Source organism: Sturnira hondurensis, unplaced genomic scaffold (genome assembly GCF_014824575.4).
Source record: "Sturnira hondurensis isolate 20B ecotype Veracruz unplaced genomic scaffold, ASM1482457v3 Scaffold0006496, whole genome shotgun sequence".
NCBI classification, from domain to species: domain Eukaryota; kingdom Metazoa; phylum Chordata; class Mammalia; order Chiroptera; family Phyllostomidae; genus Sturnira; species Sturnira hondurensis.
In genome coordinates this window covers 5,164,130-5,186,956 of record NW_028079127.1, presented here as the reverse complement: position 1 = coordinate 5,186,956, position 22,827 = coordinate 5,164,130, and the positions used below count along the sequence as shown (strand labels likewise).

Genomic DNA, 22,827 nt, shown 5'->3' with positions numbered 1-22,827 from the left:
ACAGAGATGCTGCCAGATCAGCAGTTGGGACAAATGCCCCCTCACAAAAATCCTAGTGTTCGTGCCTAGTGCCACCGTGGCAGGGTGCAGTAGCAGGCTGGCATGCTGCACGTGGCCTGGTGAGCAAGGCTTTGACCTGGGGCGGTGTAGAAGTGGGGGTCAGTTCCCAAACCCTGCACCCCAATGCCATCACAGATTGTTAGAGTCTGGGGACCCTGAGTGTGAGTCTGGGTGACCCAGGTTTGCTCTGCCCTGGGACACCCCTTGCACTGTCAGGAAGGCGACACCCCCCCAGCAACATCACTTGGGATCCCACGATATTTCAGATTTCACCTCCAACGACATGTGTACAGTGCCAGATTCTGCAGACCTGGCTCCCAGTAATAATTGTACCATGAATGCTGTGGAGACCCCTCCTGTAGTGATATCACATGAAAGGCAACATTCTGGAAGGCCTCGTTACATCACTGAAAATAGCTTGATGGCCTGTTCCTAGTGACATTCCATGGAATGTGATGAAGCCCCACCTCTAGAGATGTCTCATGAAATGTTCCAGAGACTCTGGTCCACTCCTATGACATCATGTGGAATAACGCATGATCGTATTCCTGACCCACATGACATCATGTGGAAGACCCCCTCTGACACCACCCTGAATGCCATGCAGGCCCTACCCCCAATGACACCACAGGAAAGAGAAGCCTCTGGAGGAGTTCCTTGGCTTTTCCTCCTCAGCTGCCCACCAGCTAGTCCCCCTGGCTTCTCCGGGCATATCCCAGTCACCTTCCTGGCTACACCCCAGGGACAAGGCAGATCCTAATGCTGGCGGAGTTATTTTCTGGCCAAGGCCTGGGGACCATCCTAGAAGGAGCCCAGGGAGGACCTGGGGACAGTCCTAGGTCTTGCGTGTCAAGCCTGAGAGGGCCTCTGGCCAGGCCCTGGGCTCCCAGACCTGGTGGAAGCCTCCCGCCAGGCCCCTCGTAGGGAGCTCTCAGCTGAACTAGAGCCCTTGCTGTCACCGATCCCCAGCCTTTTCTCAGATGTGCTCTACAGGGTGGATACTCTGGTTTCTCTTCAGATTGTATACATGTTTCGCCTTCTACAGGTGATCCCAGGAACCGAGTGTGGTGACCCAGTGATAACAGCAGGGAGAGCCCTCTCCAGTTGCCTCCGACCTGCCTCAGCCCCAGCCAGTGGCTGTGCTACGTGCTTGTTCTACACACACTGGCTACCTCCTTCCAGAGCAGCCTCCCCACCCCTGTATCTGCTGAAACAGACAAGGACAGGAGAGAAACAAACCTCTAGGTTGCCAGGTGGCCACTGTTTGTAGAATCCAGCATGCTGCCCCCCACTCCCACAGGGGCATCTGATAACTAACTATTCAGGCCTTCTCAAGATGCATACCATTCTCCCCAAATCCAAGGCCACAGGGAGCCTCTACTAATGACAGGAATGTATTGTTCTCTTCAATTTAAGGCACTAAACAATGGGTAGAAAGCAACAACAAAGAGAAACAAAACACTTTGCAGACGAAGACGGGGCTCCCAAGGGCAAGGGAACTGCTTGGCCAGGCCTATCCTTTCCCTACACCTGGCTTCCCATGCTGGTGTGCACTCTCCCCAGCATTTTATTATAGACATCATCAAATGCACAAAAAGTGGAGAGAATTTTACAGTGAACACCTAGATACCTACCACTGAGGTTCTACTGTAACATTTCCCTCAACTTGCTGCATCATATATGTCTGTCCCTGTCTCCATCCACCAATCTATCTTAGCTTGGAAGCACTTCAGAGAAAGTAGAGGACACCAGTATTCTTCCTTTCAGGAGAAATTGAGCAATGCCACTTCCCCCTAGTGGACTCCCAGCACCAACTCCCCCACACAAGGGCTCCTCAGGGGCTTCTAACCAATCCCAGAGATGGGGCCATCACCCTGCAGCAGAGAGATCCCAGGTAGGAGGGCTGGGACTGGTAGCACAGACCCCAGACAGAAGGGCAGGCCAGTTGCCTACAGACGTAATAGTTCCCAGACAGGAGCAGAGTCATGTCCAGAAGATCATGAGTGACAGTGTAAGCAAGGACGACAGAATGACACCCAAGACAGGCTGGGGCCAAATCAGCTTGGGCAAAGGTGGGGGTCAAGAGATGTCGAATCTGGAATGTCCTGTTAGAGCTGCTGTACACTAAACTGTTACTGTGTCTCCAACCTTCCCCTGGCCAGGCCCTGCCTTTCCCCCCGCCCTCATCCTTAGGTACAGACTGGAGTGATCCCTATTCCCAAGGTAGAGCTCAGCCTCTCTGGGGCCTGGTCAGTAGCCAGAGATGCCTCTGAGGGAAGCCACTGAGCTGGCTCCCGTCTGCCCTGGCGCCTCTCTCCCTGCACCTGTCTGTGCCCATCAGGGCTCAGCTGGCCTGGCCTTTGGCTGCCCTGAGCAGGATCCAACAAACCTTGGCTGTCATGCTCTTGTAGGGAGGTGCTCTTCTAGTTCTAACCAGCTTATCTTAGAGATGGAGGCAGGGACCTCCACCACGGCCCAAGGGTCATCAGGTCCCTTCCCCCCACTGCAGGAGTGGTGTACTAAACAGATGGCTGAGCCCAGGGCACTTACTCAGAGACCGGGGAGGTGAAGGGTGCAGTCCAAGCATGATGTACCCATGGATCTGTCAGACTCTACCCCTCTCTGCTTTCCTCAACTCAGGAAGGACCCAAAGCAGCTAAATCCTTGGAGATTTTCTTTTTCTTTAGTATTTCCCCTTTTAAGCATTTGAAGGACTGACTCTTCATAATAGTTATTTCATTCCCACTTCACTTTTCAGTCTTCTCGACTCACCAGCCACCTCTCAGCCAGGAAACCAGCCCTGAGAAGAGCTCCAGGCCTGAGTCTTGTCTCCAAGGCTCCCTAGGATGGGTTCGAAATGTTTGGGGGCCAAAATTGCCCCCTGGCCCACAGCAGTCCTTTCACCTGGCTGAGACATGGTCTTCAGGCACACCAAAGGGGGCACAGAGATAACAGGTGCCAGGGAACAGCTGTGGCCCCATTCACTTGCAGGTGGCTGCGAGGGAGGCAGCAAAGAGGAGAGTGTGGACTTTGGTCTGGACCAAACCTGAGGTTGCAGTGCCAGCCTCCGTGCCCTCTGTGTATGGAGAGAAATGCCACCTTTCTCCCAGGATTGCTGTGACCATTACATTATTAAATAGGGCATTATGTAAGGGGGGTTAGAGCTGAAATAGTTTCAAGGAGGCTCCCAACTGAGGAGGCATATGTTTCGCCCCCCTTCCTACTCCTTCCCTCCGGAGGTGCCAGAGGGGCCGAGGCTGGAAGATTGCATCCCTGGCCCCAAGAGAAACAAGACCCAGAGCTGGCAGAGCTGGGGAGCAAGAGACTGCCCTGAGTGACCAGTCCTGAGCCAGCATGCTGTCCCTAAAGGGGCCTGAGCACTAGCTGGAGGGAAGAGAAGTTCTGTCCAGATTCCCAGGAAGCAAGATGCTGGCTGGGGCTCAGGGGCATCCATTCTGTCACTTCCTATTTCCCCCAGTTCCCAGGCAGCCAGGAGGGCAGCTGGGCTCCCTGCAGAAGTTCCCATCCTCCCAGTGCTCAAAACCAGACAGGCCCCAGCCTTCCTTCTGCCTTATATTTGCAGATGTGGATGTGATGGGGGATGGGGAGAAGAGTAGCTAATGGGTGCTGTGGATGGTGTAGCTTCTAGCATCTCTTCCCACCCTTCCAGGCCGACCAACCCAGGGGATTTCCTGTAGAGTCCTAAGTACATTTAACATTGTGTGATTAAATTATTGTTGTGCCATGTTCTGCTGGAGTCCCATCTGGAGTCCCCTGGGGCCTTACTCCATCCCTTACCCTCTCACTGGAAACTGCTGTCTCCCCATGGCCCTGCTTCCAACCCCACCCTGGCCAATAAACAAGCCAGTCTTATCTGGGCTCTCCTTGCACAGAGGATCTTCAGGGTAATGAAAATACTCTGGATACATGGTAACAGTGAATATATGTCATTATACATTTGTTCAAACCCATAGAATGTATAAGAACATGAGCAAACCCCAATGTCAACTATGAACTCTGGATGCTAACAATGTGTCAATGTAGGTTCACCAATTGTAAGAAATGCACCCCTCTGGCGGGGGTGTTGACAATGCAGGAGGCTGTGCATACAGGGGCAGGGGGTATATGGAGAATCTCTGTACCCTCCTCTCAATTTTGCCATAAACCTAAATCTGCTCCAAGAAAATACTTTTTAAAAATAACGATAATAAAACCTCTCCTTCCCTTGTGTTACCTGCTCCAGCGGCTCCTATCGTGTTTTGCTCCCTTTCTTTACCTCCAGACTTCTTCAAAAATTGACCAGCAGGTCCTACCTCCACTGTCCCCCATTCCTCTCACACCCAGCCGTCTGGCTCTGGCACCCAGCACTCCACACACTCCAGCGACCTTTCTGTGCCCAAAGTCAGGGCGCACTTCCTCTCTGGCTGACCATGCTCATACCTTTCCCTGGCCTGAGTCTTTATCTTCTCTTCTGGTCCAAACCCACAGTTTTGTCTGTGTCCTGGATGTTACCTATAGAATGCTCCCATGGGCACATCACTCACAGTGGGCCCCAGAGAGGGCTGGGACACGGCAAAGTCCATTCATGCCTCTTAAGATGGTTCCTGGGTAGAGGCGGAATGTGGGTCCAAAAAAGCCCTTTGCAATGAGGGGCCTCCCCCTCTCACCACCCCTGGATGAGAGGGGACTGTGTAGAGAGGAACAGAGACTCGGGGAACTGAGGAGACATCTCCAAGTCTGGAGGATTGCCCCAGCAGGGCCCAGTGGACCTTCCTCAGGAAGCCTCCCCAAGATTGATGCTGTCCCACCCCTTAGTCTGAGGAGCCTGGGGCCACCCTCGAAGTTGCTGTTTCCTGTGTCCTGGCCCAGGGCTTTGGAGGTTCTGTTCCCTAGGACGCAGACGGCCTCATGCCCACTTCCTTCAGAGCCCTCACAGGGTCAGAGACAGCTCCGAACACCAGGGAAGAGGAGCATGTCAGGAGACAGCGTGGCTGGCAGACCTCTAAGAAGGCACTCTCCAGCTGCTGGCCTCTGTCAGTTCTTTCCCATTTGTTCACGTGCTGGGGGGCTGGGCAGGGGGCAGGTGGGGCCCGGCAGCCCCACAGGAGCCCTCCAGAGGCTTGCCTGACCTTAGAGGCTATAAACAGCATGAGCTGTCAGCACTTTGAGGCGCTGCCCAAGAAACGACACCAGCAGGCTCAGAATTCCAGGAATTGCGGGCGCAGTTGCCTCAGAATAGTCTTGGCCTTCCCCCTCCCCAGGGACCCTCTGTCCTTAGCAACCCCATTGTAGCTGGGATAGTCTGACAAATACTGGAAATGAAAACTCAAGGCTGGTACCTAGGCATGCCTTCTAGGCTGGTGGGTGGAGCAGAGAAACAGACCCTACCCCAAGCTGAGCACCAGCCCCCATTCCCCATTCTCACAACCAGTACCTGAGGAAGAGCAGGTATAAAGTATTTTCATGAGTGCATGTTAGAAAGCCCTCTCACAAGGCACTATCCTCATTCCATAGACAGGAAAACTGAGGCTGAGCTGGTGAACTGACTTTTCTAAGGTGATACACCTGTGAGTAGCAGAACAAAACAAAAGCACCCACTTCTTCCCTAAGGCATGCACCAAGGGGCAAGGCCCCAGCCTCTAGCCTAGCAGCTGGAACTGGGATGGGGGATGGGTCTCTGTAGATTCTCCCACCCCTCCCCCACTTCCTGGAGAACTGGCTGGGGTTGGGAGAGGGTGGGGTGAGAGGTCAGCTTGTGTTGCAAGCGCAGCCGCACCTGTCTGGGATAAAGAAAGGCATTTCCCCTCCACCCTCTGAGTCTCCCTCCCGAACCCTCTTCTCTGTGGGTTCTCAGGCTGAGACCCACTGAAAGGAGTTCTTGAGGGGATGCTGCTGCCCCAAAGTTGCTACTGTGGGACCTGTGGGCAGAATGAGGTGGGGACAGGGCTACCACTTATCCTGCAGGTGGCTGGCAGCCACCTTCTTATGGGAGAAGTTGCAGCCTGCACCTGCAGCTGATAGTTGACAGGCCCTACTCAGTGCTTTTCTGCTATCTCCTAGCCAGAGGGGTGAAGGAACAGGCTTGGGAGCTAGGGCTTACCACAGGAGCTCCTGTGCAAATTTGAGATTCAGTTTGCCTGGCTCCGAAGCCCTGCCTGGTTGACCACCCTCTCAGGACTGCATTGCTGGAGGGGTGGGGGTGGCCACTGCTGAGAATGAGCAGGCCCCTGCTTCTGTGAATGTTTCCTCTGCAATATGCTGCTAGTCACCTGAGCACCCACTGGCCCCTGTGGGAAGTGGAAGTAGGGGAAGTAGAGATGCTACCCCTACTCACAGCTGGAGTAGGGGTAGCATCTCTCCAGAAAGCCCTGGCCCTGTCTCCCCTTGAGAGAGAAGTTCCTGGTGCAAAAGGGGCTGGAGAGCCACCGCAGGAAAAACCACAACCCTGGGAAGATGACAGGGCTCGGGGTCTTGGGGCCTGGCCTACACCACTCAGCCTGGGACGCCCAGTCCAGAGTATCCTTGGCTCAGCATAGCAGTTTATCAAGGTACTCCAAACCCTGGGACGGTCCAGTGTTTAATCCAGCTTGCTGCATGGCCTTGGTAGTTTGGAGCGTGCCCATGTAGGAAGCAGAGGCCATTATGTCCATCCCTGGATGCCTTGCCAGAGCTGCAGGCTCTATTTTTAAAAGTTCCTCCAAGTCACTGGCTCCTGTACATCTCAATACACCCCCTCCCTACAGTGAAGACATTCTTCCTGCTGTCTAGCTTAAGGCCTCTGTGCTGCAATTAAGCCCCGGACTAGCCAGGCCAGGTGATGCATAGACCCTGGTGAGGTAACTGGCTATCTTGGGTGCCACTGAACTGGGAGGCTAATTTCTACCTGCAGGGTTGGAGCAGGGAGCACCAGGAGGAGGCCTTGAGGATGGTGGAGCTGGAGCAGAGTTGGGCTGGTGGTTGTGAGTGGCCAGTGGACTTATGAGAGTGAGAGTGGGTAGCCCCACCTCATATAGGGAGGAGACCTGCAACTATGGGGGTGGAAAGTTGTGCGGGGTCCTGGAGGTTGTGTTCCCACAAGTGCCGGTATGTCACTGAGTCATCAGTGCACAATTCTCTTGTCCTTTTAGTATGGGACCTTGTGGACTCCAGGGCACAAGGGTGGGTTTGGAGGTCATTCTCAGGTTAGAATGACCAGCTCACTGGGAGGGTGGAGGACTAAGGCCTTTTCCCTGGGCTGGAGGCAGCCCAGCGCTCCACACCACAGGAAAGTGGCCTCTGTGGCTGTTAGGAGCTTCCTACAGCACTCCTGAGTGAGAGTCTCCTTGGGGCCCCTCCAAGTGCCCACATCAGGTTCCACAACCAGGATTGCTCCTTCAGCATCGGTATTGGCTTCCCTCCCCTTCTGCCAAGTAACTTTCAGACCTTCCCTGGCTACCCACTCAGTGTTTTCCTGCCCCAAGGCAAGTCTCTGCTGCCCTGGAGAGAACCATCTTCCTGTCCCTAGGTGGGCAGCAACCCAAACACTCCTGTCCATTTATCACCCTCCGTGAAAGCCTGGGGCCTCAGACTGCCCCCTGGTGCCCACACCCAGCACTGCTGGGGACTGCTCCAGCTTTAGCCCATCATGCAGGGCTTGTCTATGTCCTCGTACATCTCAGAGTCCACCCTGGGCTGCAGGACCTTCAGACTCGGCTCTGCTGGACTTGTTGAAGAGTCCCTTTATTTGACAAATATTGCCTGAGCATCTACTATGTTGTAGGCCCTGCTATAGATTTCAGGGACACAGCAGTGGTTAAAACAAAGCCCTTTCAGATCTAATTTCTCTGCTTTCTGGGTTTTAGTGTCCCCAGCAAGTCATTGGAGTTACTCAAACATTCTCTGATCATCTGTAACACCCACATCAGGCAGTGATGTTCCCTGATCACAGACACTGTAGGACATGGGTTGTTTTCCCAGACAAGCATGGGGAATAAGATGTGAGACAGGCAGATAAAGCAGCCCTGGTGGATGGGTAGTGGCTTAGGTAGGTGAGGGAGGAAGGCCCAGCCTCATGAGGCCAGCCAGTGCCAGGTCCCTGGCAGGACCAGCAGGTGGGAGGAGGGGACTGTTATCTTGGGTCTGGGATGGATGGAGTGGGTGTTAGAGCCCGGTAACCAAGCCAATCCAGCCCTGAGTCCTGACAGCCAAGGTCAGCAGTTCTGTCCATCCATCTATCCACCCTCCTGTTACCTGCCTTCTCTGTGCTAGGAGTGTTCTCTCCACAAAGCAGTTGCCCACTATCAGGGAGATGTTCCAGGCTTGCCGAGGAAGGGCTGAGAAAGGTGCTACACTCTATTCACTCGCCTGCCTGCCCTGAAAATTTGACACTTCCTTCTCTGCTATTTGCCCATGGCATTTCACATTTACAACAGTCTGGTCAATTCAGGGGGACAAACAGCTGTGGCCGAGACCAGGACCCCATGGCCAGCAACATCCAGTGGGGTCCAATGCCAGCCCCCAGACTGGGGATACGGTGTGCTCTGGTTTTCAAGAGCACTGAGAAAGATGGGTGGACATACATATGCTTCCCTGAACATACCAACCCCTATGGGCACCAGGCTGTGAGCAGCACACACTCACCCGGGAGATAGTAAGTGGCATGTTGAAGTCCTTGCCCCCCTGCAGACGAAAGCCCCAGGGCCCAGGCCCGGTCAGGGTCACGCTGTAAGACATGCTGGTGCTGACAGTGGTGGCCTCTGTGGATAAGAAGAGGGAATGAGACAGCCGCATGCACTCTGCCTCTGCACCTGCCCCGGACCCCGACCCCCAGCCTTGCCTGCTCTGTCCCTTGCTGTCTGGCCAGGCTGTGTGGAGCTCCTGAGAATCTCCTAAGAATAGCTGGGAACGAATGCCATCGACACTGATATCTGCCCTCTGCTACGCCCATAAATGGACTGTAACCTTACACTGTGCCCGCCCGCTGAGGCCTCCCAGGCAGTCCACCGTGACTCACAGAGCTAATATAGCCCCTGGGGAGGGGTGTCCTGCACCCAGGGGGCAGGATAAGGTACTGGCCATGTCGGTGATAATGCTATTGCCTCCCCGCTCTCCTCTGCTTGCTGTCTCTGCCCTCTGGAGAGCCAGGGCACACACTCTCTCCCCAGCTGCACCCACCCCCTTGTGACTTGGGGTATTGTTGCCCTGTGCTCTCTGGTGAAAGGCTGTACCCTACCCAGTGTGGAGTTGTGATGGGCCTTAGGACCAAGCTGAGCTTCCAGCTGGTCTGGACAGATCTTCAGCTCAGGAGATGAGTAATTGACCCAAGGTTCTCCAGCATGCAAACAATCATCATAATAGCAGCTCTGAGCACAGCTAAGCCCAGCTCCAGGCCCGTCACATCATTATTCCCTCAGATCTTGAGAGGCTGTCACCTCAGCAGGAGCCAAGACTCAGACAGGTTAAGTGACTTTTCCAAGGTAACACAGCAACTGCACTCAGGCCACACTGGAGCCCAGGCTAATTCCCATGGGATTCATGCCAGATAATGGGCTCCCAGGGCCACAGGTGCCTACCAATGCTCAGACTCAGGTTGGGGTCCTGCCTGTGCCCTTCAGCACAGGGTCTGGAAGCAGGTCTGAGGCAGCCCCACACTGTCCAGACCCTCTGGGGGCCCAGGAGTTACTCCTGGCTCTTGTGTCTCATTTGTGCTCTGGAAAACTTGACAGCAGTAAGGAAAGCTCCAGCTGCCAGTGTGGCACGCCAGGCTCCTGTGCCCTTTGCGCTGGAATGGCAGGGGGCGGGGAGGAGGGGGGGATGCTGTTTGCTCAGTGTCTGGCACATGGGGCCAGAAGGGGCAGGAAGGGGCTGTATGTTCAGTGTGTTCAGCCCACAGCCCCAAGACAGTGTGTTCTAAGAGGGGGGGTCTAGGCCCCTTGAGAGTGTGGCCTTGGGAGAGGCTCCTGCCAGTGTGGTCTTGGGACCAGGATTCCTTTAGAAGCCTTACCCCAGAAGACACCTTGGACCCTGGGTTGTCTGGAAATGGGTCAAAACTCACCGTGGCTCCTGGATGGGGAAACTGAGGCTTGGGGAAGGCAAATGGTTTAGCTGCTCTCTGGCCTTCCCAGAGGGCTCTGGCTGGGGCTCAGCCCCAAGGACTAAGTGCAGGCCTGAGCATGAGTAATTTCCCAGCTGCTAGCATCCCACCTCATGCCTTGGGCCTGGCACATACAATGTGTAGGGTAGGAGTCCCTACATTACAGGAGCAGTTGGTAACTTGCCCAAGATCACAAAACTATAAAATGGACGAAGCCCAGGAGGCACCTGGGTTCTTTCCTCCACTTTACCACCTCCTTGCCCTGAATCATGTAGCCCAGCCTGTTCTCCCTGCCGGTGCCTGGCCCAGAAGGCTGGCAGCTTGCAGCACCCATCCCTTCCCTGTGCCATTCCCTGCCCTTCCCCCAGCCCCCATTCCATCCATCCCTGACTCCAGCCTTATCCCCTTCCCTACAGAGATCTGTTCTTCCAAGCTGTAGAGGGCCCAGCAGCATGAACAGTGTGAGATAAGGAAGTGTAATGGGGTTCAGAACTTGGGCTACTGAAGCCTATGCAATTCCGAAACAGAGGAAAGGGGAGGAGGGGGAGCACTGGGCTAGACTGTACCTGGAGCTGCAGGCTCTTTCTCTGGGCTTGGGTACCGGCTTGAAGCCTGATGCTCGGGGAAAGGGAGGGGTAGTAGAAAGAATGCTCTTAAAGGGGGAGGCCAGCCACCGCCCATCTGCTTCCCCTGGGGGCCCAAGACAGCCAGAGAGCAGCTGGTACCTAGAGGCTGGGAGGGTGCTGCTTCTCAGTAACAGCAGCTCATTGGGCAGTGGGGCAGGGGGCAAGCCTGGCCTTTGTCCCTCCTCCAGTCTGTGCCCCACAGTTTGAGATGGTAGCTTCAGAAAAGAGGGTCACAAGGTGGGGAAAAGAGAGAAGTGGAGAAAGAGAAACTTCTGTGGGCATTAGAGGGCAGGCCTAGGGTTTCTCTCCAATTGCAACATCAACAGATAAGAGACCGTGCTTCTGTGAGACCTCTGATTATTTATTTTCCTATACTCTGTCAGAGCCACACACCCCTGGGTTAAACTTAGACCACTGATTTGAGAGAAATCACAAGTGTAGTGTGTGCACACATGTGCTGAGTATGCATGTATATATGGACAGGCAGAGTGTGTGCTTGCAAATGTATGTGTGCACAAGAGTGTGGAGCACAGTAGAAACTGTACACGGAGGGGAAAAGCTACTCATAAGTGAGAGTTTCCAGTACACGAAGGTTTGTGTTCAGCTTTAACTGCTGACTGAGGGAGACACAGTACTGGCTTTCCCATGCCAGCAAATGCCCAGCCTGGGTGCAGAGGCAGCTCATAAATAGCTGGTGTGCCCCCCTGGAGCCATCGCCATTGTCATCACTCAGACAATCACGGCACACAGCATTTCAAGAGGGGCAAGTAGCTCCAGGAAGCAGGAGGGCTGGGCTCCATTCTTCAGGATGAGCCTGGGGTGCAGGCTGCCAAGACGAGAAGTGCGTGCAGAACCCTTGGCATGGCAGGAGCTTTGTGTTTTAGGGTATGAATCTAGCACACCACAAGTGACAGGGCCACTTCCAAAGCCCACAGACTCAGGAGGTAATCCTGGGTCAGTGTGCAGGGGGCCCTGGGCATGTCCAGGAGGAAAGGAGATCCAGTGGTGCCCTATATCCTGGAGTCCAGGCTGGGGAGCAGCACCTTGGTCCAGAAAACAAACAACACACATCTGTTTAGCCTAAGGAATGTCCCAGCAGTGGCGGTCTCCCAGTGACTCTCTAGAGAAGGGAGGCTGAAGGCAGGGCCAGGTTGGGTCCTAGGTTGAGGACAGGCCTTCTCTGAGACTCTAGGCAATGTGGCCTGAAAAATGGAGCCAGAAGTGTCTAAAGATGCCGGTAGGACACCCCCCTAGGATGCCCCCTAGGCTCTTGGGCTCTTGAGGTCCGGACTGAGGTCTCCTCACCTCACCATCTTTCTCCACTTCCCTTCTTCCACAGTCTCCTCTCCCCCTGCTGCCTTCAACACCTCATTTCTGGTCTGTCCTATAGCACCTGCTTCCTCTGGTTTTCTCCCTGCAGCTCATGCCATTCAACCTGTCCTTCCCTAGCCACTGCAGAAGGGCCCAGCTACCCTGCAAAGCTGACCCAGCCCTAATCAGAACCCTGCTTAGTCCTCCAAGGGCTCCTTACACCCAGCGTCATGTCTGGAGACCCCTCTGGCCAGCAGTTGCATGGGTCTTCTCAAGGCTCCTACCACCACCTCCGCCTGCCTGTCTCCTTTCTCCCACATGTCCCGCCAGCTCACAGGGTCCCTTTGGCTGCTCCTGAGGTCACAGAGCAACATTCTGTTCCAGGACACTGAGCTCCCCCTGGGCTCCACTGCGTTTGCACAGGCTGTTTCCTCAGCCTGGACCTCTCAGCCCCCATCCCCCCTCAGCCTGGCAATCTCTACTTTACCTCCACCTTCCCTGGGGAGCCCTTGGGGACTTGCCTCTGCTTTCAGCAGTCTGTATACTGATACCTCATTGGCAGTCCTTATCACCTGTTAGGTGACTGCTGATGTGCTATCCCTCTCTGCCCAGCACCCTACCCCAGCCAGGTATTCCCCCCAGGACAGGCATTGTGCTTTTTGTCATTGCCCCACCAGCCTGCAGGGGCACAGCCATGCCTCTGTGGCTGTGCAGGGCTCGGGGCTGGGGTGTGAGTCCTCCTGGGGCTGGAGCATCAGGGGAGCAGTGCTCCCTAGAACACTGGGGAGGCAGAGGCTCCAACTCAGGGCTCCCCCTCTCTGGGACATGCAGGGAGCAACCTTGAAGAAGAAAAGCATTAAAGTGCTCTGGCCTTGGGCTTGCTAGGAAGGCCCAAGAGAGCCCAGGAGCTGGGGGTGTTGTGTAGGTAGGAGTGAAGGGCAGGGGCGGGGGGGGGGGCCTGTCAGCTGAGAGGGACTGTCAGCTGAGAGGGAGGGACAGCCTCAGCCTTGGGGCCTGAGCATGGCATTTCCAGTGTTCCAGAATATGGCCTTCTCTAATCGCCATCGACATTCCGTTCCATAGGCAGTTGGGCTGACAGCTGGCTTTCTTTTAATAGCCACAAGTATTCTGGGTAACATCCTAATCTCAGGGCATTTGCACTGAGCACAGACACAGCTTGCAGCACCCCCACACAGGTATGTCCAGCCTCCAATCACACAGAGATACACACCATCCACCCTTGGTCACATACAGCTTAGAGCAAACATGTTAGGGATACTCAGTTCCACTCCCTGTAGTGTCACAGTGACAGAGAGCATATGCCAGGCACATGGTCACACACACTAGCACCGTGCATACATTGATCATAGTACAGCACAACCACCACCACCTGCTACCTACAATCACACACAGACCCTCTTAAGTGGAGTCTCAGACCACACTGTGGCCTGCTCCGAGCATCTGGGAGTCACAGGCCTCTAGACTATCCATGTGGGGAAGGGAAGGCCGGGGAGGTACAGAGAAGATAGAATTCTCAGAGGGCATTTGGGCCTGCCCATGAGAACTAGTCGCCTTTTCCTGGTCACCCCCCACCCCCCCGGGCTACTTGCCCCTTGGCTCCAATCACCTTCCTGGGATCCTCTGCTTCACGTCCTTGGGGCTTAGGAAGGGCGTTGGCTTCCATGTCCTCCAGGCCCTGACTGCAGGGGGACCAGCCACTTACTTGCTGGGCAGACCCCCACATAGCTGCTGCCTCTGTGTCTGTCCAGCCCTGGAGGAGGAGGAAGAGTCACTGCTAGGTGAAAGTGAGACATTTTGCTGTCTTGCGCCTGCCCTCCACACCAGGCCCTTCGCTCCCCTCCCCACAATATTCACTAGGGAGAGGCCCATCAGACTGTTTCCAGGGTTGCTGGTCACCAAATTCCTACAAACTTTAGTGCTTGAGCCAGGGTGTGTGTGTGTGTCTGTGTGCACGTGCGTACCTTCTAAAGCATGTAGGATGGGTGTGTCTTCATGAGGGTCTACACCTCTGTTATAAAATATAGGGAAGGGACCTCTGACGGCTCCCTCCTTGGCCCCTCAACTGAGACTCCTAGGGATGGGAGCAGTAAAAGGAGGTAAGTGGGAGGCCCTTGGTGAGGTCCACAGTAGACTCTGTAGGCACAATATGGAGGAGCCCGAGTGTGGCTGGGGACAGGAGCCCATGGTACAGGGAGCTCTCCTGGGGACATCAAGGAGCATCACAGCTCCAGGTTCTAAGGAGAAGCTGGCAGGCTGAGAGCTCCAGGGACTGACAACTATGGGATCTGTATCTACCCAAGGGCAGGCACCCTAGCCAGTCTATATGCTGCTGTTTCAGAGGAGGACATAGAGGGTCAGAGAGGGTAAGTGACCTGCCTAAGCTCACACAGTCAAGAGATAATAGAGCTGAGGCTTGAATCCAGGGCTACTGCTCCTTCCTCTGTATCCTGAGGGCTCTTCAAGGCTCCCAGAGGAGGAGGCTTAATTCTATGAACCAGGGTCTCTGTGCTAGTTCCTGTCTGTCTCTCTGAAGGCTCATTGGGGGCCAACAACGCTAGTCTATCCAATCTGTGGCTCTAAGGGTAGTTCCAGCATGAAAAAGAGATGGCCTGAAGTTGGAAGACCTGTGTTCAGTCATGGCCTTGCTACTGGGTGACCTTGGACCAACCCCTTGCTTCTCTGGCCTCAATGCCCCTACCTATCAGAGAGGATGATGCATGAAAAAGCTTTGGGAGAGATGGGGAGAGGCTTTTCCTACCTCAGTCTCCTAAGCATCCCAGTGTCCTAAGGATTTCTAAATCTCAGTGGCAGTCCTGCCCAGAAACCTGGTTGAGGAAGGGATGACCAGCCATATGGGGCCAGCATTCTTACCACCTCACTTTCAGAGCCCAGGGACTCCTGGCGTTTCCGTCTGGAGATCCAGCTGAGATCCAAGGCCTGGCTGCTCAGTGTGGAGCGGTGGGTAGAATGGTAGCTGGTGTACGGGCCAGTGTGCTGGACCGATACACCCAGCAGCACGCCTAGGCAGGGCAGGTGCTGGGCTATGGCCATTCTGCAGGGACAGCACATCTGGTTAAGGTTAAGATGATAGACAGACCCGAGAAGATGGAGATGAATGGACAGACTGACACAAGGCCAACAGAAGTGGACAGAGAGCCACTGGGGAAATAGAGATGTTCAGACATTGGAGTTATGAGGACAGACAGACAGACAGACAGATGATGGGGCAATGGGAATGGACAGGAAGACACTGAAAGTCATGAAAAATTATAATGAAGGCCAGACAGATGCTGAGGTAAAGGAGACCAATAGACTCACAGGACTGGGAGTAGACAGACAGATGCTGGGGCCATGGGCATGGAGGTAGAGCCTGAACATAGCAGGTTCAGCCAGGTACTTGGTTCTAGCTTTCAAGTGGCTGGCCCGAGCCACATCTCTGTGAATGGAGACCTCTGAGCTGAATAGGTTAAGGTGTGCTGTTGGCCTCAGCAGGGTGGTGAGTTACTGACACCGCCAGGCAAAAGGAAGCACTGAAAACACTCCTGCAGGAGAGGCCAGTGCGCTGCAATTTTAGCAGAGAGTGCTCTGGGCCAGAACCATCCCTGGGCCTCTGCCAGGGCCCTTGAAGTGTAGCTGAGTTCTCCCTGGTGTGGTCTCTCCAGGTTGTCACTGTCTGGAGGCTTCTCTTTATAGGGAACAAAACTGCTGATCAGCCGTCTTGGCTGCCTTTTGGCCTCAGCTCCAAAAATCCCTGGTTAGAATTTGCCACTGCCCAGGACGTCCTGATATCCCTCCAAGCTGAGCCTCCTGAGAAAGTGGAGCAGCAGAAGGGTCACACCACCTCTAACCCCACCTAGTGTAACTGGCTGCTCCAGCTGCTAGAGCCCCCACCCGGTGCATAGACAACAAACAGGAAAGACAGTGGCCTCTGCCCCCATTTGCAGACCCAGATCCTCCATGCCCATGAGGGTGGGCCTGGGGGCCTGGGGGTAGGGCCTGAAGTAGGGCTGCACCTGTACTTGGGGTGGGTGATGGCGTAAATGATGGGGTTGTGGATGGCAGAGGCTTTGGCGATGACAGCTGGCACTGAGTTCATGTAGGGCGTCAGGACATGCGCATACCTAGGACAGAGAAGCTGTGGTCTCCCTGACAGCTGGCCCTCCTGCCCTCTTGGGGATCTTCTTCCTTTAGGCCAGGTCCTGCCAGGGCATAACCTAGCCTGGCCCAAATCAGCTGAGCCCCATGGGGGGCTTCCCAAGTCAGCCCCATGGGAAGGACTGCAATGCTAGGAAGAATTCTGATCTGAGGTGAGTGGGAATCCGGAGAGTAATTGAGGGAGGGCCTAGGAGGAAGATGGGCCTGGATGGAGTGTTTCACTGTGCCTTGGAGCCTGTGCTGCCAGCAATAAACCCTCGTCTCCCCTGCTGACCCTGGTCCTCTGCTCAGCTTTTCCCACACCACATACCAACCCAGATGCCCACACTCCCCTGGCTCTCTGAAAGTTACTTCACAAGAGGACCCATGAGGGAATTGTTCCTGTACAAGAAGATTTCATACCCAAACACTTCCAAGGATTAATAGCTCTCTCTGCCCCAAAATGCTTCTGAAGTCTGGCTTATGTCCACACTGCTGCAAATATCAAAGTCCCCAGAATCTCACCATGAGGGCAGAGGGTGAGCGGAACCCCTGGCTGTGTGCCCAGATAGAGAGGGAACCAGAACTCAAGGAGAGCCATGTATTCCCAAGGGGTCTAGCAGGACCCGTAGCCTTCACAGTCACTCAGGCTAAATCCAGTGTGTCTCAGAGCTTGCCCCACATGTGTGCTAGTGCCTCCAGGAACCAGGTAGGCCCCGCTAGAGGGGATAACCTCACTGCAAGGAGAAAGGAAGTCTGTGAGGCCAGACTTAGGGTCTGGCAGTACAGCTGGTGCAAGCACAGCTGGCTTGGGTTTGGGCTTGGAAAGAAGAGGCTGCCCCAATCCCCTGTAGCCCTCCCCCCTTCATGCCCCACCCCCAGCCCCTTAGCCATTGCTTACCCAGCAAAGGCCATCAAGGCCACAGTGGAGTAGGGGGCCCAGGAGAGCACGAAGAGAAGGATGACTAGCAAGACAATCTTGGCCGTTTTCCACTCGCTCTGCAGCCGCTGCTGTTGCCGGGGCAATTCACTGCGGTCCTCGCAGGACCCGAAAGTCTGGAGAGCCCTAGGAAGGGTGCAGTGTCTGGGTCTGACCACACTTGGGTTGAAATAAGTGCCGAGGTGATGGCCACTGTTGGGGAGCCTCTCTGGAGTTAGCCATCCCTTCCAGTGCAGGCATCCCTCACACCCAGAAAGTTCTCCATGACATCCAGCCTGACCTACCTCCTTCGGTTCTACCTGTGGTGTCTTTTCTACCCCACACTCCCAGGCCTCCTGTCATGCCGAAAGGACCCTGCTTGAGAAGACCCTGTCTCATGAGACTTTTCTAGGCAGCAGGCTCTGCTGGTTTCTAGGCACCTACCCCATAAGCAGAGGTGCTCAGCTTGTTTTTTGCCCATCTGAAGCTGGGGGTACGCTAAAGGTGGGTGCAGATGTGAGGCTCTAATGAAGGGGCATGGCCCCCCTCCCATCTAGCCCCTTCTGCATGCCCAGTTCTTACTGGCCTGTCTCCCGAATGGCCCTGAAGATGAAGACGTAGCAGTAGACGATGACAAGCAGAGGAAGGAAGAACACAAAGCAGAAGAGCAGCATGGTGTAGGCACGGACCGATGGCGTGAAGCTCATGTAGTCCCAGGAGCAGGAGGTCAGCAGCCCCTCGGGCACGTAGGCACCTGGGAGCCAGGAGGAGGCAGGTTTTTAGTGTTCTGGGCAGTGCTGATGTGGGCTCCTCATCAAGCAGGGATTTTTGATGTGGGGTCTGAGGCCCTGGAACACTGACAGCAGCCCCAGCCCAGCCCAGTACAGTGGGGAAGCCAGGGCACATGGAGGCAGAGCTTTCCAAACCTATTCTGGGAGACAACTAGTAAAGCCCAGCACCACCTGTTCTTGCCAGTGTGGAGCAAAGACCTCACCAGAGCCCCATGGTCCTACTCCCCCAGTCTTCAGCCAGCTTTTTGGCCCTGCCCAAAAAGGGCTGGTGCCTTACTGCTAACCCTCTTGCCTAATGAGGCCTCACATCCCAACTCCTGCCTGTGTAGCTCACTGCAAACTCAGCATCAGATGTATGTGTCTCTTCCTGGCAACCAGCAACCATGCTGTCTTCCCCTCTGTGTTGAGAGATGGGAGCCCAGGTCATCTTCTGATAACTGATGATGCAGCTTCAGTTTCCCTGCTGCTAGTCAGACCCCCTGAGCCTTGTGGCTCAGGTGGTTTTATGCTCCCCCCCACCAGGTGGCTAACCCAAGTCTACCTACTTGCCCTTGAATGTGCCCCCGCCCCAGTTTGTCCTCCCCTTTCGTGATTCCTGCAACCCACTTACTCCAGCCAAAGAAGGGTGGAAGACTCCAGGCTAGGGCATAGAGCCAGACTCCCAGCAGGACAAGTGCTGCTCGCCTTTTGGACACCACCCCAATGGTGGCCAGTGGGCGCGTGATCACCAGGTAGCGGTCCAGAGCGATGGCTGTCAGGGTGATCATGGAGGTGATGCCAAAGAGAGCCCCACAGAAGGCATAGAACTCGCAGCCTGTGGACACAGTTCCCTGATCTCAGCCCTTGACAGGGAGCCCATCAGATACCCCAGGGGAGAGGTCTGTGGACACCATGTACTTGGCTCCTGCCCTCACATCTCGAGAGATACAGACTGAGCCCCTCCTCACCCTGCCTACTTGCCACATCTGGCAGAGGCTGGTGGAGACCTCAGGACTGGAACCTGAGTCTTCCCTGTTGCTCACTCATGGGATGAGGGTAGCTACCCACTCTCTGCAAGAGGAAATCACCTCCTCATTTGGGCTGCTCCGCACAGTATGCATCCCCTGCCACAATCTTCCTCCCCATTCCAGCAAAAAGGAGCCCTGAGTGTCTACCTGCCTCCCCAAAGAGCCACCGCTTATAGAGGCTGCTGGCAAAGACAACAGGGGCCTGGGTGAAGGACATGAGGAAGTCGCTGATTGCAAGGTTGATAATGAACATGTTGGCAGGTGTCCTGAGACTTCTGCTCCTGTAGGGATCAGAAACTGTCAGAAGGTGCCTCTACTGGGTGCCTTCCCTCCACTATGGTGCACACATGCACACATATGTGCATGTGTGCACTCACACAGATATGAACCCCTGGGCCACCCCACTGCCCAACAAATACCAGCCAAACAGTTCTGGTGCCCAGCAGTGCAGGCTGAGAAATGAGATCCTTGTCTTTTGAAGGAGGTTCACTCAGAATGAAGCAGAAAGCAACGCTTCTCCCAGAACTACTGCTCAGCCCAGCAAAAACTGGGTTTGGGAGTCATCCATTACTTCTCACCTTGGGCATGTCCTCTGCTTGACCCACACTTTCTCCTTGGACATACCCCTCCTTTCTCTAGCTCCTCCAGGCTAGATTTTCCCGAGTGTCTTGTCCATAGGCTCCCCTCCCCATGTGCCCAAACTGTGCCTTCTTCTTCCTCAGACACCCTCCTCATCCCTTTTCTTCCAGAATCATGGTCTGAGCCCTGCTCAGCACACCTGTGCCTATATTCCTCACCCTCAGGGCTGGCAAATGGTCTCAGGCCCAGGCCTCAATCTTTAAGCTCAGGGAAGGGGCCAAAAAGCAGTCCAAATAGCTCAAGTGAGGCATGCCAATTGGGCCCCATGCACACCCTCTATGTAGGGTGGCTGTCCTCAGGACACTGGGTCTCTATCCTTTGAGGGCAATGACGTTGATGACTGTGCTCCAGAGGCAGGCCCTTTCACAAACCTTGTCTCCTGTAATCATCCATCTTCGTGTCTACCCTTCCCCCATTTTCTAGATAAGGACACCAAGCCTCCCATTTGTGATACAGTAGCTCCAGATCACAAAGCTCAGTACATGGTACAGCCAAGATTCAAACAGATTTGTTGGGCATGGCATATACACACACTTAATCACTATGTTGACTGTGAGGCAAAGCACAGCTCCATTTTGCAGGCAGGCATGTGAGTTTAACTAGGATAAATAAATTGCCCATAGACATTTCAACTAAGAGGTGATAAAGATAGGGCTTCACTTCTCTGCCTGCCTGTCTCAGCCATTCAGCCTGTGAATAGGGCAGGTGTAGAAAAAACAGGTGATTGCTGAGGGGCTTGAGGACTCAGGGCTTTGGTGCCTAGGATGCTCTTTTGGCAGAAGGAGAATGCCCACTGGGGCAAGTGATGGTGGAGGAGAACTGACAGCAAGGCAGAATGGGCAGCCACCCAGGAAGAGCCACCCTACACAGAGGGTGTACCTGGGACTCAACTGGCATGTGTCACTTGAGCTACTTGGACTGCTTTTTGGCCCCTTCCCTGGGCTTAAAGATTGAGGCTTGAGCCTGAACCACTGAGGGCTTAGCCCTGGCCTCACTGCCCAAGGTCGACAGTGCCCTGGCAGAGCTGGCACCAGGATTTCTGTCCTGTGTTGCCGTGTCTTCTCACGGCTGGCTACCCTTAGTTCCCCGGACCCAACCTCACCAACCAGGCACCTGCAAAAGGTATAGATGACTGTCAGATTGCCAAACATTCCTGTGAGGCCCACCAGTAGGACCACTATGCCTAGGGTATAGTGGGCATGGTCTGGAACATCAGCTGTGGGGAAGGGGACCCAGGCAGTAGCCTGAGCCCCAGGCTGTGGAAAGACAGAGAAACAAGGTCATCACATTATTCTGTCTCCTTAAAATAACCCTGAGAAAAAAAGGGTTAGGGTCCCCTGAAGGGCAGGTGGGGAAACTGAAGCTCATAGTGCCGAGGTTCCTTGCTCACACAGCTAGCAAGTGGCTGAGCGCAAATGGAAATTCAGGTCCTCTAAAGTCGAGCCCAAGCTCTTATACCATTGCACAGAGACATAAGGCTTCTAGGACTGAGCTCAGATCACCTGTTAGAGGCTGGTAAGACAGACTGACACGTGTCTGGCAAGCAGAGACATGGCTAGAATGACTACCTTTCCTTGGGAAGAAGGCCCAACTCTTCAGTTGTTCCTCTCTGCTAAGTGGGACATGTTCCAAGTGCTCAAGACATTTAGCAGTGATATTCCAGGCCCTCTTGACTCTGGGGTATTGTAGTGGGGCAGAGCCCCTTTCTCTGGAGTTCCTCCCCGTCCTGAGCCTCAAGGAAAAGGCTACATTTCCCCAGAGTATAACTGGGTAGACCTGGCACAAGATGGAGGGGAGAATTTCCCTTCAAAAAGAAAGCTTATGCCTTCCAGGGTCACTGCAGGGAAATATAAGACTATGAGGCCAATATAAAGAGATTTAAAGATACCTCCCTCCCCAGCTCCTCTCTGGGGCAGTGGTATAGTCTCTATCCTGCCTTGGCCTCTAAAGTGGCAGGAGCCTTCACATCTTGTCCAGGGTGTAGGCCAGCATCCCAGGGTCCTGAGAGTACCCTCAGCCCTCCCCACTTAATGGTAGGGTTGGTGGAGATGGCCTTGGGGCTCTGGCTAGAATGATGGAGACAGCGAGCACACCTAATACCTCACTCTGGGCTGGACGAATCCAGAAGCACAGAGTATGCCTTCTTTTCTGGAAGGCTCCGTGGGGCATCCAACCACCTTCATAAAGGAGTGGATACAACCAAGGACAGGTCTGGGACATTCCAGCCCCTTGTCCTTGACTTTCAGCATTGGCCTTTCTCTTCCTTGGATGCTCTCCTTGAGGAAAATTGTTGCCCACACTCTCCTCCAGTGGCCTCTTAGTGTAGGGCAGGCTCAGAGAGGTACAGTAACATGCCCAAGGTCTCAAAGCAAAGCACAGGCCTTTTCTATCTCCCTATCTAAGCCCCTATGTTCACCCAGGATGGGGATCAGAATGGAGGAGGAAAGCTATGTGCCTGCAGAAGCTTGCTCCAGCCTTACCGTGGGACTGATGGGCAGAGGTTGGTCCAGGCTGGAGGTGCTGCTTTGGGAGCTGTCCCACCTGCTGGGTGAAACTGGGGTGGCCACACAGCTGGGCTCTTGCGCTGGGTCCAGTGAGACTCTTGGCCCCAAAGGAGAGTTCATTCTGAAGCAGGCGGTCTTTTCTTGAGCCCACAGAGAAGTCAAGAGCACGGAGCACTCAGGATATTAGCTGTGTCCAGCCTCCTCTCAACTTTCACTCATCCTTAACACCCCTGCCCAGTGGGCCAGCTGCCTGCTTCTGCAACCAGCATGGACCTAGCTTGAGGGTGGTGCTGCTCTGTGTCCAGTGAAGCACAAAGGGAGTGTCACAGTTATGGCGACTCACAGTCTTTAAATAGCGGGGCGGGGAGTGTGCATGCCCAGTAGCTCAGTGCATCTGCTTCTTGAGACACAGGTCCCTGATGATGGCAGCATGTGTGTGAATGAATGTGTGTGAGAATGTGTGTCAGTGTGAATGTATGTGTGTATATTTCAGGGGAGATTGCCAGGCTTAGGCTTGTGGACATTGGGCAGAAGGCTTTGTCCGCCCCTGTGACTGAACTCTCTCTTTGTTCCTGGGGTTCATTAAGAATAGCTTCTGCCATACCCCCAAAACTCCAGGACTGTCCAGTGGGCAAGTGAACCTGTGGAGCTCAGCCGCATGCTTTCCACAGCCTGCCCCACACTCACATCCAGCCCACATGAGCCATCACAATTTCACAACCACCCTGCACAGAACCGAGACT

At 54.6% G+C, this 22,827-nt stretch overlaps 2 protein-coding genes across 7 annotated transcripts in view; both read right to left on the bottom strand.

The window, feature by feature from the left end:
- Positions 1 to 8,950, bottom strand: part of LDB3 (LIM domain binding 3) — a 62,524-nt gene extending 53,574 nt beyond the window's left edge. For all 5 annotated transcript variants that reach the window (XM_037049374.1, XM_037049378.1, XM_037049375.1 and 2 more), the window contains exons 1-2: positions 8,876 to 8,950; positions 8,680 to 8,795 (exon numbers count right to left, since the gene is read on the bottom strand). In XM_037049374.1, coding sequence (XP_036905269.1) covers positions 8,680 to 8,772 — 93 coding nt within the window. In that variant the 5' untranslated portion in view covers positions 8,773 to 8,795; positions 8,876 to 8,950. The remainder of the gene's footprint in view (positions 1 to 8,679; positions 8,796 to 8,875) is intronic.
- Positions 8,951 to 11,103: 2,153 nt separating this feature from the next.
- OPN4 (opsin 4) lies at positions 11,104 to 22,395 on the bottom strand. 2 transcript variants are annotated; one of them, XM_037049940.1, is made up of 10 exons: positions 22,061 to 22,395; positions 20,694 to 20,836; positions 19,089 to 19,222; positions 18,545 to 18,748; positions 17,726 to 17,897; positions 17,126 to 17,290; positions 16,104 to 16,211; positions 14,962 to 15,142; positions 13,697 to 13,840; positions 11,104 to 11,801 (listed from the first exon to the last, which is right to left on the bottom strand). In XM_037049940.1, the coding sequence occupies exons 1-10, from the start codon at positions 22,202 to 22,204 to the stop codon at positions 11,769 to 11,771; spliced, it is 1,428 nt and encodes a 475-aa protein (XP_036905835.1). In that variant the 5' UTR covers positions 22,205 to 22,395; the 3' UTR covers positions 11,104 to 11,768. The 2 variants fall into 2 exon arrangements, with proteins under 2 accessions (XP_036905835.1, XP_036905836.1); XM_037049941.1 differs by lacking the exon at positions 16,104 to 16,211.
- Positions 22,396 to 22,827: the final 432 nt, after the last annotated feature.

Excerpts from the sequence above, each read along its gene's own strand:
- OPN4 (XM_037049940.1), bottom strand. The coding sequence starts at position 22,204 with ATGAACTCTCCTTTGGGGCCAAGAGTCTCACTGGACCCAGCGCAAGAG. Across the intron at positions 20,837-22,060 it reads CTCTGCCCATCAGTCCCACG|CCTGGGGCTCAGGCTACTGC; the intron begins GTAAGGCTGGAG and ends GTCTTTCCACAG. Across the intron at positions 11,802-13,696 it reads AAGCAGAGGATCCCAGGAAG|GTGCTGCTCCCCAGCCTGGA; the intron begins GTGATTGGAGCC and ends TTCTGGACCAAG.